The sequence below is a fragment of the Sphaerodactylus townsendi genome, linkage group LG02 (genome assembly GCF_021028975.2).
Source record: "Sphaerodactylus townsendi isolate TG3544 linkage group LG02, MPM_Stown_v2.3, whole genome shotgun sequence".
In the NCBI taxonomy this organism is placed as follows: Eukaryota; Metazoa; Chordata; class Lepidosauria; order Squamata; family Sphaerodactylidae; genus Sphaerodactylus; species Sphaerodactylus townsendi.
In genome coordinates, this window is record NC_059426.1 from 56,858,178 (window position 1) to 56,875,758 (window position 17,581).

The 17,581-nt window shown below is 41.4% G+C and overlaps 1 protein-coding gene across 10 annotated transcripts in view; it reads right to left on the minus strand.

The window, feature by feature from the left end:
- KALRN (kalirin RhoGEF kinase) overlaps positions 1–17,581 on the minus strand; it is a 668,527-nt gene that overhangs the window by 241,806 nt on the left and 409,140 nt on the right. For 7 of the 10 annotated variants that reach the window (XR_007243596.1, XM_048485754.1, XM_048485753.1 and 4 more), the window contains exon 11: positions 10,539–10,730. Coding sequence is in view for 9 of the 10 variants with exons in the window: in XM_048485754.1 (XP_048341711.1) it covers positions 10,539–10,730 (192 nt within the window). In the remaining variant the exon portion in view is untranslated. Of the gene's footprint in view, positions 1–8,343; positions 9,747–10,538; positions 10,731–10,962; positions 11,029–17,581 lie in introns of those variants that run through there. The other 3 variants (XM_048485750.1, XM_048485749.1, XM_048485748.1) reach the window with 3 other exon arrangements.

Here is a 17,581-nt window from a genome sequence, read left to right on the forward strand (position 1 = left end):
AACCCGGGTGGTATCATCAGGAGAGTCCCCTAACAAATCCCTGAAATTTTGGTGTTGCTAGCCTAAAAAATGCACCCCCTGGAGGCCACAAATAAAAAACACTAAAAATACAAAAAACCACAAACGGGGGCGGAGCTTCGGACATGTAATGGGGGGGTTTGAACCCGAGAACCCCCCCTTACCTACGTCCTTGGTCTAAAATCTGAAGATACGGTTCTGCAGAAGCCAAATTAATACAACCAAGTACAATACATCCTCAAAATAAAGGTCCTTCAGATGACTATAATTAGCATGTAAGAAACCAAAAACATGTGTGGGGAGCTCATCATTCCCCTGCTTCCCATACTATGTTAGCTAGTATTGCTAAAGAACTTGATACTAACAAACTGTAGTTCACCTTTTGTGAATGACAGGCACAAACATTCTCCCATTTTCAGCTCTTTTAATTTGTCTGTAACTATGTATCTGGAACCAATTAAAAGCAGACATAGTCAAGGATAAGTCAAATTCTATGCTTATTTACAGATCGAGAACAAAGTTGGGTGAAAATAATCAGTGTCAGACTTATTAGTCCAGATTTTGTTCAGTGAAAACTGATAGTATAATGTGCATCTCTAGGAGATGCAGGACTCTGCCTTAAAAGGGAGTGATTTATTACACTGTCTGGAAGGAACTCTGAAGCCCCACCCCTTACTCTGTGTTGAAACATTCCACAAATCTCTAGTCATGAGATGTAGGAACAGCATAGTACCAGGGCTTTGCAAAAATGACTTTCTGGACTCAAGAAGCAAATGATAATGTCCTGGCAGATTGGACGCTTCACATGTTACCGTCTTTGACACAGAGTTTAGCCTTTGTCCCCCAATCCTATGAGGGGGGCAATGGTGGTGGAGCAGGGTCACACCAGCATGTTTCCTGCCTCCACTTGTGTATGGGGCACCCCTACCAGCAGAAAGGGCAAAGGCACTGGTAGCTGGGCGCTCCTCAACTCTGCAGCAGCAAAATCTGGAAGTGGGTGCCACTGCAGAGGAATGCTGTCTATCTGATCAGACGCTAGCATGGGGGGAGCCCAGTTGGCATGTTCCCAGAGATAGAGCCAACTTCAGTTGGCTTCTACCCAGCCTTTAGAGCCTGTGATGCCATGGCCGAGGCTTCAAGTATAACTCAAGTTAACCCCATAGAGGGCTTCCAGACAGCTGGGTTTTTGTCTTTTAGCTGCCTCCCTGCGCTGCCTGGAAGCCCTCCGGAGGTGGTGTGGCACTGCGGTGGTGCCATCCCTGGGAGCCTCAGGCTTTGGATTGGGCTGTAATTTTGGCAGAAAACTGGGAGGTTTTAGTATCCGAGTAGTATAGTTGTAGAGTTGTCTGTCACAGGTATGCAGGTTACCACTACGCAACTGTATATGTCAATTTGTTTTAAATAGCAGCCCATTTAGAACAGCTTGTTTACTAGAATTCAGGAAGAGATTAAAATGGCTAGAAAACTACTTCGAAATGGTGTGGATGAATCAGGATGAATCAGTACAGTACAGACCTGAATGACTGCCTCCCCCAAACAAGCCCAGGCAAATTGTAAGATTCTCCAAACAAACTTTTCTCTCTCTCTTCTGCTTCCTTAAATGAAGCAAGATACCAGACTCTCAGAGTAAGAATGTTATCTGGGACAGCCTCATCCTTATGAAGTAAGAGTCACCTCTTCTCTTTCAATTCAGATGGCAGTGCAAGTCTGTTTTATTTAGACAAGCTTTTTTCTCACGTGGTTTATATTGTTTTTAATTGGTTTTTATTGTAAAACACCTTCAGGAGTAAGAAAAATAAATTAAGTAGAAGTAAAATGGAACACCGTTCCTATGAGGAAAGACTGACGAGTCTAAGGGCGATTTCCCACTGGTGATTAATCCTGGGATAATCATCCAAAATATCCAGGTTTCCTCGAGATCTCCACACAGCCGAACCGTGGAACACAGATCAGTCCCGTTTCTGGCACTCCCCCCCCCCCTTTATCACAGGATTTTCCTGGACCTTCTTGCACCTTTTTGAAAAAACTATATGCACCTTTTTGAAAAAACACTCCAATGGGAGTTAGTAGAAGATGGGGGCTACACATTTCAGGGTCCATAACTTTGGCCCCCATGAACCAAGCTTTACCAAACTTGGGTGGTATCATCATGAGAGTCTCCTACTGATACCACCCAGGTTTTGTGAAGTTTGGTCTAGGGGGTCCAAAGCTATGGACTTCCAAAGGGGGTGCCCCCATCCCCCATTGTTTCAAATGGGAGCTAATAGGAGATGGGGGTACTCATTTGAGGGTTCATAACTTTGGCCCCCATGAACCAAACTTCACCAAACCTGGGTGGCATCATCAGGAAGGTCTCCTAAAGATACTCTGAAATTTTGGTACTGCTAGCTTAACAAATGCACTCCTGACAACAGGCACCCCCCTGGGTGTTTATATAGCTACATACAGACAACAGGTCTCACTAGCAATGGTGACTAAAAGAAGCCTCCACATTAAGAGGCAGTAAACCTCTGAGTATCAGAACCAGAAGGAAACATCATGACAAGGCCTCGACTTCTATGCCCTGGACCTCCAGAGGAACTGGTTGGTCATTTTGGGAAACATCCTCTGGGATGCTCGCCTGAAGGGTCCACTGGGCTCTTCTTATGTTCTTAAAATAAGGATAGGAAAGAACCAGTGTGTATACCGCAACATCTCAAGGGGATTTTTTCAAAGGCATCTTGCAAATAAGACCATTTCCACATGGGTTCAATCCTGTGGAGTTTTCCTCCTGATTCCCCACAGCATCATGGTATATTTTTGCACTCCCTGAGTTTTCCCTGATCTTTCTGTGATGTTTCTAAAAGCTGCTTTGCTCCAAAGTTCTGGGAGAAATCACAGTAAAGCCTAGATGGTTGCTGAGTAAATAGGAAAAATTGGGTTTTCCCAGCCACATGGCCATCTTTTTCCTGACTTTGCCCTCATGGCAGCCATTTCCTTCTCCTCGCACTGAGGAGTGCCGATAAATCAGCACCCAAATACCATTATATTAATATAAGGCTGCAACAATAGGTGTGACAAGTTATATGAATTCTCAGCTTTCATTTATGTCTATAGCCACTTCCATTGCAGAGATATAATGGGAAAAGCATACCTTCACAAAGAAGGAGCTAGAGATTTATTTTTTAAATGAAAGCTGGAAACTCACAAAAACGTACACTTAGAAAGCTGGAAACTCACAAAAACGTACACTTACTGTTCCAATTATATACAGGTATAAAGATATTCTAGTGAATTTTTTTTAAAAAAATTGCAAAACTCATGGTGGTGTTGGGGGGGGGGGGTCAGGGAAACTGCAGGTAACCCTGCATATGAAGCTACTGTACTTTTTAATGTAGCTATATAAGCAACAGGGAAATTATACAAGTCCCTCCCTGTGTGGCATTGATGGGAAGGAGGTATGATAGATTACCCCACCATGCACTGCCCCACAGAGGCACCCACACATGCACATGAGCCTTCCTTCTGCCCGCTAGTGCCCTGAGGAGAATTGTCCCTCCCAAGTTCTAACAGTCACTGTTGCGATGACTGAACAGTCCTTATGGAATGCAGCAGTGTGAAAGTGGTTATTTGAAATTTGTGCGTACTCTTGGAGATTTCCCACTTTCATAAATTAGATATACAGAAAGAATGGTATTTAAATGTTCCACAAGGGCACTCTACAGTCAGGAAGTTATGCAACTCTGTCTGGACAATCAGGAATCTATTCCTATCTGCCACAAAATAAGAAATTGACACCTGAGGCAGGTAGAGTTCCAACGAAGATTTAAATTTTTTAAAAGGAAAGCAGTAAAAATCAGGAAGTATTTCAGGCAAAGGATGACATTAATAAGTATACAGAAGAAGCTGTTTCAGAGAAATTACTTGTTTACAAGATGTTTCAGTATCTATACTGTTGTTACAAGTTTCTCATAGGTCACTGACTTTAGCACCTTCAAATTTGTTACAGTCACTTAGAAAATATCCAGAACCTCAAGAGGTGTTGAGTTATCTGTTTGGAGCTCTCTAATTAAAGTGCTGACAAGACTTAATTTCTAACTTCAGTTAAGTGTAACTGACACAATTCCTTAACCACTAACTCCTAGACTATCTCCTCCTTTTAAGACATCTATTTCACATGGTGCTTACCAGAGAAGAACATGTGGCTTTTCTCCAGAAAACCCAATCTTTTCTGTATTTACAATTTCACCACTCTCAGGAGCCTCACTGCCCCATATCTATAGGTGGGCTCTCCTCAGAAAAACTAAACAAAATCACCAGTGTGATTAATTAGGGATTCTGTGTATTGGATAACTTCAGGACCTTGGCACAGATTCCTTCACATAAATTTGCCCTTACTGGCCCTTACTCAGAACCAGCCCTCAGCCTCCAGAGAATGGATCTATAACAGAACAACCATTCACTCAGGAGTTCCAAACAGTTCTCTCCCACAGACCTAACTGCCCTCAGGTTAAGAACATGTAGGAATCCTCTCTAGCCAATCAGGTGGTGTTCTCAGCCAACTCTTTAGGCTCTCAACATTCTGTGGTCAGAATGAGGCTAAGTGGAGGTAACATTACAGTGGAACTGGGACAGGGGATGAAATTCAAGGGACTCACGTCATCGGAGGGCTCCTGAAGACAGCCACTCTGGCCCTGGTTGAGGACAGCTGGATGGTACCAGAGACCACAAGGAGATTGTTTCCCTGAGAGTGTAACATTCTCTGTCGAGTAGGTGGGAAGGAGGGATTCTGGGACAGGTGCAGTTATGAGGGTCTCAGACCATTTACGGCTTTAAAGGTGAGTATCAAAACCTTGAACCTGAGCTGGTACTCAATCTGTAGCTGGTGCAGCTGGTAGAGCATAGGTTTTACTGTATTGGTGGGACATCTATTTTCCCTCTGTAAATGCCATTCTGCTACTATTGACATTAAACTTCATATTATATGACAAATTATACCATCTTTTTCAAAAATATGTCAACAAAAGCAGTCACAGTGATCCCAGTACTTGTATCAAGCACTACAACATAATAAATGTGTCCCTTCTTCTGTATTAAGCAAAGGTACAAGGGAAAACTTAAATAGATTTCTTACTGATTTACTTATTAAAGATTTATTGTGATATGAAGTTTTTGTGAGCTGCATCTCCCTTCATCAGATGTAAGTAGTGTGTCCTACACTAGTATGCATATCAATGTATGTACAAATATAAAATTATAAAATTAGACACATGGCTTGGATCAGAGTCATGTGGCATGAGGGGCAAGTGGAATCTTTGTGGCTCTCAGCAGCCCTGCTGTGTAGAAACTACTGGAGTAGAGAAACAACTTTTGTGGACTGCCTTTGCATGTAATACCTTTGTGCAATTTTCTCTTTAAAATATTTATTCACTATATGTATATGCAGTGGTGGGATCCAAAAATTTTAGTAACAGGTTCCCATGGTGGTGGGATTCAAACAGTGGCGTAGCGCCAATGGGGCTGGGCGGGGCACGACGGGGGCGTGGCTGGGCATTCCGGGGGCGGGGCATTAATAATTTCTCTGTTACTGTAAAAAAACTCTTAATGTAAAAAAAAGTTCCTAATTTCCAGCTGGTATCTTTCTGTCCATAATTTAAACTCATTATAGCAAGTCCTATTGTCTACTGCTAACAGAAACAACTATTTCTCCTCTAATTGACTGCCTGTCAAATACTTAATACTTTCAAATACTTAATTTTGTTTCTAGAAATCAAAAGAAGGATACTCTTCCTTAAAACAAGGAACTTTACCCATATTATTTTCTAAAACATGTTTTAGAACAGCCCAACAAGGGAGGGAATTATTCCCGTTTTCTACCTTCAGCTAACCAGCCACATAGGAAACAACAGGACTTTATGCCAACTTAACTTCAGAAATCATGAGGTGTCACTACAGTTTAGTGAAGATTCACCATCACCACTGTTTGTTAATTATATTCTGAAGGGCTAATACATTCAATACTCAAAATAATTTGCACTTTAGATTAAGACACAAATTCATTAAAACATGGATCCAATGGACCATTCCTACTGCATAGGCATATTCAAGAGCTAGATATCAAGGCTACTGCCAGGATACAGGTCATGATTTTTTTAAAAATTGAGTAAGCATTAGCAGTTAGTATCTTTAACCTTTCACTTATACAAAATGCTTTGTAATCCTTTAGCCCCATAAATACCTAAAATCAGTCATTAACACTCCCTTTTTATTCCTGGGTGACCTTGGGCTAGTCACAGCTTTCAGCTCCACCCAGCTCACAGGGTGTTTGTTGTGAGGGGGGAAGGGCAAGGAGATTGTAAACCCCTTTGAGTCTCCTGCAGGAGAGAAAGGGGGGATATAAATCCAAACTCTTCTTCTTCTTCTGTTTAAAGTAAAAAATAAACCAGAACATCATCCATTGTGAACTAGAATTCACAGTCCATACTGTATATTCTGCAAATATTTCACATTAATTAATCCAGGATTAGAGACACAGATCAGCATAACATTCTCACATACAGGAATACAGAGCTTTTAAGTGGCCAAGCATCATGGTAAATCACAATTTATCATAAAATGAACAGAAAGAGCGCCAAAATAAATAGCCTACCAAGCAAGTAAAGAGTCCCCTGGACCCAACAGTAGTTAAAGGGTCCCACCTCTTGCTAACCGGCAAACTCCAGGCTACGAGAAAGAAGAAGAGAGGGGGAGGCGAGGGCGTGGAGACGGAAAAGCGGACCCAATTAGTAACCCCCTCTCGACACACACAAATAATTAGTAACCCACTCTCGGGAACTACATTAACCTGATGGATCCCACCTCTGTGTATATGACTATAGGGTCTAGGATTTAGATCATAAGTATACTGGCTCTCACAGAACTTTAGCACCTCCCCCTTATTTTGAAAACCACAATGGCAGTATTCAATAAGAGCTTAGCAGCATTTTAGGTGATTCTGGCTGACAGCATAATGTCCACCATATGCCACATTCCCAGTTTCCTAACCTCCTGAAATAAATCTTATTTTTAGATAACATGGAACTATCCTCCCCCACAAAACCTCTAGGGTCAATAAGTCACATGGTACTATGCAGCTATCTTTGATTCATAATCACTATCAACATGTTAATTTACCAAACATCCCATCCAGAGGAAATAATCAACATGATGGGAAAAAGGACAGAGGACTGGCCAAATTTAAGGCCAAGGTGAAAGCACAGACATAAAGATTATTAATGGTATGATGAAGGAAGAGAGTAATGAAACACTGCATAACCCTTCTCTTTTTATTAGAACTGAAGAGGCACCTACAGAAATTAATGGGCTCCAATAAACTGCAGTAATTATCTCCTCCCGCCCCGCCCCCCCAACACATCATCAGAGTACATCTTTGCCATGCAGCAAAGCTGAACTAGGCTCAACAGAGGACTAACGTTATTTGCTGCAACTTCACTCACGTTATTTGTACAGTCTCCAAATGCCATGTTAGTAGTTGATAGTTAGTCAAAATAGGAATTACTTATATCATATTCCTTACAGAGACATAAAATCAGAAAATGTATTATTGAAGGCTTTCACATCCAGAATCAAGTGGCTGTTGGCAGTTTTCCAGGCTGTGTGGCGGTGATCAGATAGTTTTTGCTCCTCACGTTTCACACACATCTTCAGAGGCACTGGGAAAGTTTTTTCTTTTATCAAATTTTATTGGTAAGAAAATATGGACACTTTTGAGACAGACATACTTCTTAGAATCATAGAGCTGGAAGAGACCACAAGGGCCATCAAGTCCAACCCCCTGCCATTCAGGAACACACAATCAAAGAACTCCTGACATAAGATCATCCACCCTCTAAAAAAAACCCTAAAGAAGGAGACTCCACCACTCTCTGCAGCAGTGAATTCCACTGTCGAACAGCCCTGATAGTCAGAAAGGTCTTCCTAATGTTTACGTGGAATCTCTTTTCCTGCACATTGAATCCATTACTCTGTGCCCTAGTCTCTGAGGCAGCCGAAAACAAGCTTGCTCCCTCTTCAACATGACATCCCTTCAAATATTTAAACACAGCTATCGTGTCACCCCTTAACCTTCACTTCTCCAGACTAAACATCCCCAGATTCTTTTCAGGCACAAGAACAAATTAGCTAATTATCAGGCATTAATGGCATAAGCAAGTGGTTTTATTAGGTGCCTGGAAGGTCCCAACACGTAGCTAGCTTCATATGACTGCAAATTCAATTAACCTGATCTAAATGTTACATAGGAGACCAAATTTTATGCCAAGAATAAAAACGGCAGTCATAGCAAACCTTTTGGGGTAAAACCAAGAAAAACAAGGAACATGGTGCTGCTACTAACAGCAGCATCCTGATGTTGGGTTCTCTCATCCTCTGTAATGTCTAGCACAATTTGTCCCTTGGTTTGTTGTCATCAAGCTGTCCCTTGGTTTGTTGTCATTCCATGGGTCCACCAGCAACAGCTAGTTATCCTGAAACACATGACATTAGATCACTATACTAAATATTACTGGGGGAGGACTCAAGATTGAGCTGCTCTTTTCAGTCACAGATCTGTGTTTCTTGAAACATTTAATTAGAAATTATCTGAACATGAAAATACATTTTGCAGCTGTGAGTAACATGGTGAGAGAGGAGCTAGGACTATTTGGGCACTGACACAACTTGGGCTAGTGAGCAGAGCAACTGCTATCAGAAACAAAAACCGGGTCATGCAGGGGGCAAAGCACAGAGGAGAAGAAAGGTAGGATCTTCTGCCTGCAACATACCCTTTAAATCTGAGTTATTTATTGATGCATTGAAAATGTGCTAGCTTATACAGTATGCTGGGCACAGATGCCCTGACATTTCAAGGAACAGCACATTCCTGGGCAAATGAACTGATTCTTCTGCCTCAAAGAAAGATCCTAAGAGTGGGAGTAATTTTTATTTCAGTCCTCTGTCATGATTGTATTGTCTATTAAATGATTTTACCCTGCTTGAGATGGTTTGCAGTCTCTATACTGTAATGCACTGCTTATCTAGTATCTTACTAAACTGTAATGAACTACTTATCTAGTATCTCTGTGATGCATACATCAAAAATAAAGCCGTTACTGTGGAGCGGGGTGAGGGAGCACTTCAGATGGAACTCTTCTGGAACAGCAGATGGATAAGACATGAGCATATCTTCCAAAGAACAATTATGAGCACACATACATACTTCAACACACCATTCAAATTGAGGTGGCATACATTAAACAAATCTTGTTCTGTGGTATATCTTCCACAATGCAAGGGTTATTAAGTGCCTGGTAATCTGTGTACATGGACAGGCCCTTGAAAGCCAACATCAAAATACCTGTTCAATTACATCAATGCACACTTTCCACCATGCTTCATCCTCAGCTAAAAGTCCTTCATGCCTTCCAAGGCTACGAGGGAAAAGAAGTACGCACAGCACACCATCTTCTTTAAATTAATTTATCTATGACCAAAGTCATTTGTTTGCTCCCCCTCTGCAGAATCTTATTACAAATTACTTGTTTGTAGTACATAATTCAGCTAATACTTGCAAAGCCTCCAGCTTCTGCAGCTTTCTTTATGGATCAAGTATGCTGTGGCACACTGATGCTACCACACATGAAAGAAAAGTGATTCAGCTTAGTCCTTCTTCCTCACAGAGTAAAATTTATCTTCCAAAGGCACACGCTGCTGATAGTCAAAAGAAAAGCCAATAGTCAAAAGAAAAAAAATGTAAAGCATGCTTTAGTTACAACACCACAGGCCACTAGTCCTCCCTACCACTCCTGTGAGAGTACTTTATCTTTGAACATTTTTCACTTAGATTAGAACAGCATATAGTCTGGTCCTAATTGACAGTACAGCCTGAACAGACTTACATCCCTCCAAGTCCACTGACTTTAATAGACTCAGAAGCATGTAAGCGTGAAGGCTACCATTCTGTGTCACTGAAAGCCATGCAGGATCATAAAATTTGGACACACTTGTAATTATTGGACACCCAGTAATTATTACCAGCTCCAGTTAGAAGATGATTTTCATTTTAGAAACACTGATTAGAAATGGTTAAATTAACTGATGTCTCATTAAAACGAAAGCCAATAAAAGAACATTTATCACAGACAATTATCCCATTTGATCGAGGGTCTTTTAAAGCCTTCAGGTAACTAATAATGCAACATTTTACCTATTTAATTATTATTAACTCAGTGTACCTTGATGTTCTGATTGCTGTACAACTTGCACAATCTTACAATAATACATTGCTTCACTCTAAGGACATGCAGATCAAATGAGGAGACAGATTGGCATTTGCTGTCTGAAAGACATAACACACAGGTTGTTCTTTCCTTCAGAGTTCTTATGCTGTACATTCCACATTCAGTCAAATGCCTTAGGCAACACAAAACTGCCATGCATGTTGCCTACTTTGTGACAAGAGACCCAACGTTAACAAAAGTTCCATGGCGCAGCAAATATCTTACCTCTTTAGTATGAGTGTGAAAGGAGACAGACATGTCTAAAAGAAGTTTTCTCTGTTCTACTCTTCTGACAAAGTCCTGGATCCGCACCTCAAGATGTCTTGCCGCTTTATAGATCTCTTCAGGGTCACACTCCCCAGTTTGAGCCAACTGCTCCGCAGCTTCCAGTAGCTTGTCGGCATTAGTATAGGTATTCTATCAGTAAAGAGAGGAAGGAACAAATCATAAGTAACATAAACTGTGGCAATTGCGCGTCTAGAACTACAGTTTACAATTTTGAAGGCAGGAAAGCCAGCATCTCAAAACAACAGCAGTTATTCCACCGGATGCTCTCTGCCAAAGACACTAACAAAATCTCCGCACAGACTTATCTCCAAAAAGGCATGAAATAGTTCCTCATTTGAAATGCACACACACACACACACACCCCTTCAGAGCTAGCTTGTCTGACAGATTAAGAAGGCTAAGCACTGGCTTATTTCCGTCATCCCTGGAATCCTTCAAAGATGTCATAAAGAAGAAAGAAGCAACTCAGAGTTTAACCACTTCAGAGACAGAAGCTGTCTCCAGGGAGATATTTCACAATGTGTTTTTCTTACGAAGAAGCGTTGACGGCTGGCACGTTGCAACATGTAAATCGTACAAACGGGGAACGCTACCCCTGCAGAAAGTAATAATATCCCCCCCCCCCCACTGGCTTTTATTTGTTAGGGAAGCCATCTACCAGTGAGATTTTGGCCCTATCCAGACCAGCAACAGGGCTTAACAGGCTTTCCTGTTTGCTAGATTATTTCCTCTGCAGTTATCCAGGGGATCTGAGGGGCACACAGAGCTACAAAATGCACGCCTGTCCGCTCTGTGTATGTGATGCTAAAAGAATGTGGTCATGCCTGCATACATAGAGCTGGGTGTCCATCAGAACCACATAAAGTTCTGTACTGAACTCAAAACAACTAAGTCAAAAATGCCTATATGTAACTGCTACTACTGTGATCTTTGTTACAAATGTATCTACCCGGCAACTTACACTATATAAAACCATCACTGCAAAATACCACTAAAATGCAAAAATAAAATAACATGGTAATGGCCTGCAGAAAATAAAAATTCAATGAAACCTAACTGAGCCAGCAAACTAATCTTAAGATGAGAAGAACAGAAGGATAGGTGAAATAAATATGTTTTAGAGGTCTTCCTAAAAGACGTTGAAGAGACAGCAGAGGATTGGAGAACGTCATTCCAATAATCTTGGTGTCGTGTACGTTCATTCCCTAAAACCAGCCAGTGGGGCTAAGATAGGGCAAGCAGACTACTGCTCCACCAGCCTCAGCGGTCATCAGCTCCCTCTTGCGTGCTTCCAAACTTATTACAAGGTCAAAGGGGAAAGCTGTCTGCCTCCTCCTTTGTGAGTCCCATCCTTGACTTTATGAAAGTCTGCAGCACAGTTGCCATTTGGTCTGTAACTTACAGCAAATAAACTATGTACAAGTCCATTTGGATCATCACAACAAGACGCTTATCTTAGGTCAGGCAATTTTTATTCACTTAGTTCAGGCACCAATATGCAAACTGTTGGCCAGCACAAGGGGCTCAGTTGCCCTTCTGAATACTTGACTGGTCAATGGATTACATACATATCCACTAACAAAGCCAGTTGTTTTTTTTACTTCTTCTTCAATATTTCTTCAGCTAGTGTTGCCAGATCTAGGTTGGGAAGTTCCTGGAGATTTGGGGAATGAATCCCAACCCACTTGGAGGTTGGGAACCCTATTCTGTGTGGACAAAAATTACCACACCTCCCAGAGAGCCTTTCTTCCCTTGGATCTTTAAGTGGGGAAAAAGGCTTTCCATCTGAGTCTTTGTAATAAGAGGCTTGCCTAGAGACTATGGTGATGCCGTGTAGGAGCCTGCCTGCAGAGGCACTTGTTCAGAGTTGACAGGTCTCCTGCTATGGTGGGAGATCTCCCACCATCTTCTGTCTCTTGCCAACAGTGACTCCTTTCTGGCTGGGAAGAGCCTGTTTTTTTGCTATGACTACAACCCGCTAAGATGGGGAGAAGACATGAGTGCCTTGTTTTATTGTTCTGTGGAATTGGATGCTTTCCTTGACTACTGGTGTCTGGTGTTGTGATACTTACTCAGCAAGTGAACATAATAACATAATATTATATTGCTGTATAGTGTAGGGGTCCACAACACATAGCCTGTGAGTGCCAGGTCACCCACATCCATCCATCCATCCATCCATCCATCCATCCATCCATCCATCCATCCATCCATCCATCCATCCATCCATCCATCCATCCATCCATCCATCCATCCATCCATCCATCCATCCATCCATCCATCCATCCATCCATCCATCCATCCATCCATCCATCCATCCATCCATCCATCCATCCATCCGTCATCCATCCATCCATCCGTCATCCATCCATCCATCCGTCCATCCGTCCGTCCGTCCGTCCGTCCGTCCGTCCGTCCGTCCGTCCGTCCGTCCGTAGATTTTTATAACTGCTCACCCCCAGAGGGGGTTTTAGTGTCCAACCAAGCATTTTCAACCAAGCAGCTTGTGTCCAGCAGGGCTTCAGATTGCCTATGAGAATTCTGATTGGCACTGCAGATGGAAAAAAAAAACCATGACTACCATAGAACATGGATCTTCACTTCTGAATGTAAGCTGTCCCAGGTGACAAAACAGCCTGAGCCACAAGCCGCAGTGCCCTACCCCCTCCCAGACTCCCTGCAGGCCAGCTTCTGCCCTTTCCAAGCCCAGGGGAGAGCAGGAACTGGCCTGCAGGGGCATGGGGGGTCACCCTCCTGACCTCCCTGTAGGCCAACTTCTGACCTTGCCCCCCCCCCCAGCCCTGCCCTCCCTCAGCCTCCCTGTTGGCTCCTGTAAGTGGGACATGGGGAGCTGGGGGAGGGCAGAGGGAGCCAGGTGAGGGGGCACGGGGAGGTGGTCATGCCCCTGGGCACCATTTAGGCCCCATATGCCACTGGTCCCAAGCCTTGGTCATTATCTCTCTTCCCACTTGCTCAGCTGGGGTCCAGAACAGAAAAAGCCACATGGACCACTCAATCTGCTGACTTGTTCTTATCAACAACATTGCTGATGCAGCCCAGGACAAAAAAAAACCCGCTAGCCTGAGTGGGAAGGCACCCTGGAGATCTCCCATTAGGACAACTGATCTCCCAACAATAGTGATCAGTTCCCCCTGGCTGATTTCTCTCTCTCTTTTAAATAAGAGAATACGTTATTAGGAGATTAGGACAAAGTCCAGGAAAGTTCGTACGGACACTTTAAACAAAAATACAAACAAAGGATCTACTGCATTCACTAATAAATTTTCACAGATAATTTAACTAATGTAGATATGCCATTAATTACAGGCTTCTTCAAGAAGATTAACCCCCAGACTGTACAATACATTAAATTCAGGAGATGTTTACAGAGGCATTATCACCATTCTAACAAAATTTATTTCAGCAGTAATGGTTGGGGGGAAGCAAATCTCCAAACTTCTACTCACAATGGAAAAGATAACAAATAATAAAACACTTTGCCTGAAAGAGAAAGAAACAGTTCCAGGTAAACTATCATTTACAAATTATCTTCTTGCTCTCAAAGAAGGCTCAGTTGGACATCTGAGATACTGGAAGAGAAAATGGCTTCTTTGGAGGGTGGACTATATGACATACCTCAGTGAGGTCCCTCCCTTCTCCAAACACCATTCTCCCCAAGACCTTCAGGAACATCCTGATCTAGAGTTTGAAACTTTTCTTCCATCCTACATGCTTTTTAGTGAAAACCTAATTCACTTTACAAAATACCAGCCAGCTCTTTGGTGTCACAGGAAACTTTGATGTACATAATGCTTCCTCAATAAGGAAATCATAACATACCTTTATAATATAGCATTCCATGGCATGTCTGCCACTGATGCACAGTTTCCTTTTCTTGAAACATCAAAGGGAGTGGAAAAGCCCTCAGAACCAATCAATTCAGCAGCTGTATCTTGTTCAGTACTATTTCTAGCACGAAATGGGTTTCTCCCCCCCCCCCCAATCAAACTTCCTAATAATATTTTTGTTATAATCTTTAACACTGATGAAATATGTCATCAAAAGAACGGGACGACACAATACTTCCAGCAAGATGGCAAATTCACTGATGCATGGCAATGTATGTCATGGTAAGTAATTTTCTGTGTGAAAGAACCAGTTGGGTATGCAATGAAATGGACAGTAACAGCTCAGCTACAAATGTGGAAAATCCATAGGGTTTGATTTTTTCATATGAATGTCTCGAATGCAAGTCATGAGTAACTACGCCCATTATCTACTAATTGTATTGTTAACCCACTTGGACTTCAAGACACGCAGGATAATATTGCTGAAGGCTTTCATGGCAAGAATCAATCGGCTGTTGTGGGTTTCCAAGATGCATTTCTCCCAATGGCATACCTCTGAAGATGTTAGCCACAGATGTGGGAGAAATATTAGAAGCAAAAACTACCAGACCACAGTCACACAGCCTGGAAAAGCCACAACAGCCAGTAACAACAGGCAGTAACCTTCCTCCAGTTTATCTTCAAAACAAAGTAGGCTATGTTCAGAATGACTAACTCAAATGAGCTTCATGGGTATGAGTAGGATTTAATTTCCATTAGTAAAACCGCAATTTGTTTCCTGCGTTCCTTTAGCATAAAGACCATATTTTCTTACCATGGGCAAACATACGACTGAAAAGCAAGATACACCACAGCTCCGTACTGCACTCCGTGCTAAATACAAGTCTGGTTAAAAAAAAATGGCAACTGAATTCTCCTTGAATGGACACACTGAGACATACAGAGTTATTATTTAGACCCTATTCTCTCATAAGGAGGTCACAAGACAATTGGAGATCATTCCGTACGTTCATTCAGTCCAATGAAATTTTTATATTTACTAGGGGTGTACATTCGGATACTGAACAAAAAATACGTGTTTGAACAGAGTTGAGAAAGTTTTATTCACCCACCCACCCACCCACCGCAATTCAGCTTTTTCCAGCTTTTTGGCTACTATCCAAAGGCTCCTTAAAGCTCTTTACATTTTAAAAAATGGGCCCCCATTTTCCTCCTTTGGAAACAGCAGAGACTGGATGGGGCACCATCTTTGGGGGTCCATAAAGTTCAACCCCCTGATTCAATCTTTTTAAAAAAAAATATTTTAGTACAAAAGAAAAACCAACTCTGCCAATCGATAACAATTGCATTCAATAACAATATTACCATTTCCAATCATAGAAACCAAAAATAACTATTTGTTCCTAACCACCGAATATTACATTCAAAAACAAATCCCAATATGACTAACATCACCTGGTACAATATTTAAAAATAACGCTATACAAAAACAATTTCTGTTTACTCCAACCCTCGTAAATAAACTGCAGTTTCTATCATACTCAACCCAAAATAAACAACTATCAGAACCACCAACATACTAAATACATTCTAGATTTATACAGTACATAACCCTCTTTACTAATATATCTACGTAGCATACTAAATGCCCCTTGAATAACAATTAGTTACAATTCTTTACTAAATATGAGGCCATATATCTTCAAACAGCTTCTGAAAAATGTTATTTTAAGAAATGTCACTGTTAATATTCTGTGAGTGTAAATTTATCATCTTTGACAATTTATTCAACCCAAGGTTCCCATTTGTCTTGGTAACTCTCATAAGGCAATCCCTGATCCAATCTTGACCAAACTTGGGGGGTCCTTCTAAGGAGATTTACCAACAGCTCTGCTGTACATTTGGTGCATCTAACTTAAAATACCACCCCCACAGCCTGGCAAAGTTTCCCCATAGAGGATAGCAGACCCAATTTTTTTCAGATATTTGGAAAAAAAGTCCTGCCCCCAGTATGAAGATTTGGCTTTTTTGAAAATATTGAATTTTTTTCAGTCTATTATATCTGAATCTAAAAAATATCAAAAAAATTGTTGGGTACATACTCCTAACATTTACTGAACATTTACTGCTCTAATTTAAACTAGGGAGATATAAGTGAAAGTCAAGGGACGGTTCTCAAGTAATCTATCTTTCTATAGCAGGAAGTCTTCTTCTCTTTCCTACTATATATAGTGCAATATGATGCTTTCCCTACTATGTATGTAAATGCATCATTTTCACCAAGCAAAGTCAGTCGTTTCCAAATCTCTCAACTTCTATGCTGCAGCTTATTCACATTTATATTTCTTGCAAGAGTTATGGTATTCATTGGCAACATAAAGCACCATGAAAAGCCATTCATCTGCCATTTTGTTCACTTTGTTCTCATCAGTTGTAAGTAGGCAGTGACTTGTTCAGAGAACTCTTCAGATATGTCTAAGCAAACATAAATTACATTTTTCTTACAATTTGACTTCCTCATCCATACTTCCTGACCTATTTGCATTGGTTCCTATAACTACTTTGGATTTTTAAAAGGAATATAGTAAAATGGGGGTGGGAAATCAGTTTGAGATTTTTGGGTTGATACTTGCTACTTAGTGTCTTGTATATTTTCCTATCTGCCCATGAACTCAGCTAATCATGTAATCAGTTCTTTCAATGTCTTCTCAAATAAATACCGCTGACTGTGCAGGCACAGGAAGTAGACAAGTAAAATCTGTTCAGTGTTGGGATAGTGATTAATAAGATGTTTCTGATTGCAAGACCCAAAGCACCCAGTGGTTCTTCTAAATACAGCAATAGTGCCTTTGGGGGGGTGGGGGTAAATGACATTATTTCATATATGGATTGGGCTAATCTAGGCATTGCTGAGAACGTTGACACAAACATTACTGCCAGACCAACTTACTGTGTTTAAACTCCAGTATTGTGTAATGATTAAGAGCAGGTGGACTCTAATCTGGAGAACTTTTGATTCCCCACTCCTCCACATGAGCAGCAGATTCTTATCTGGTGAACCAGATTTTTTTCGCCACTTCTACATTCCTGCTGACTGACCTTGGGCTAGTCACAATTCGTTCAGAACTCTCT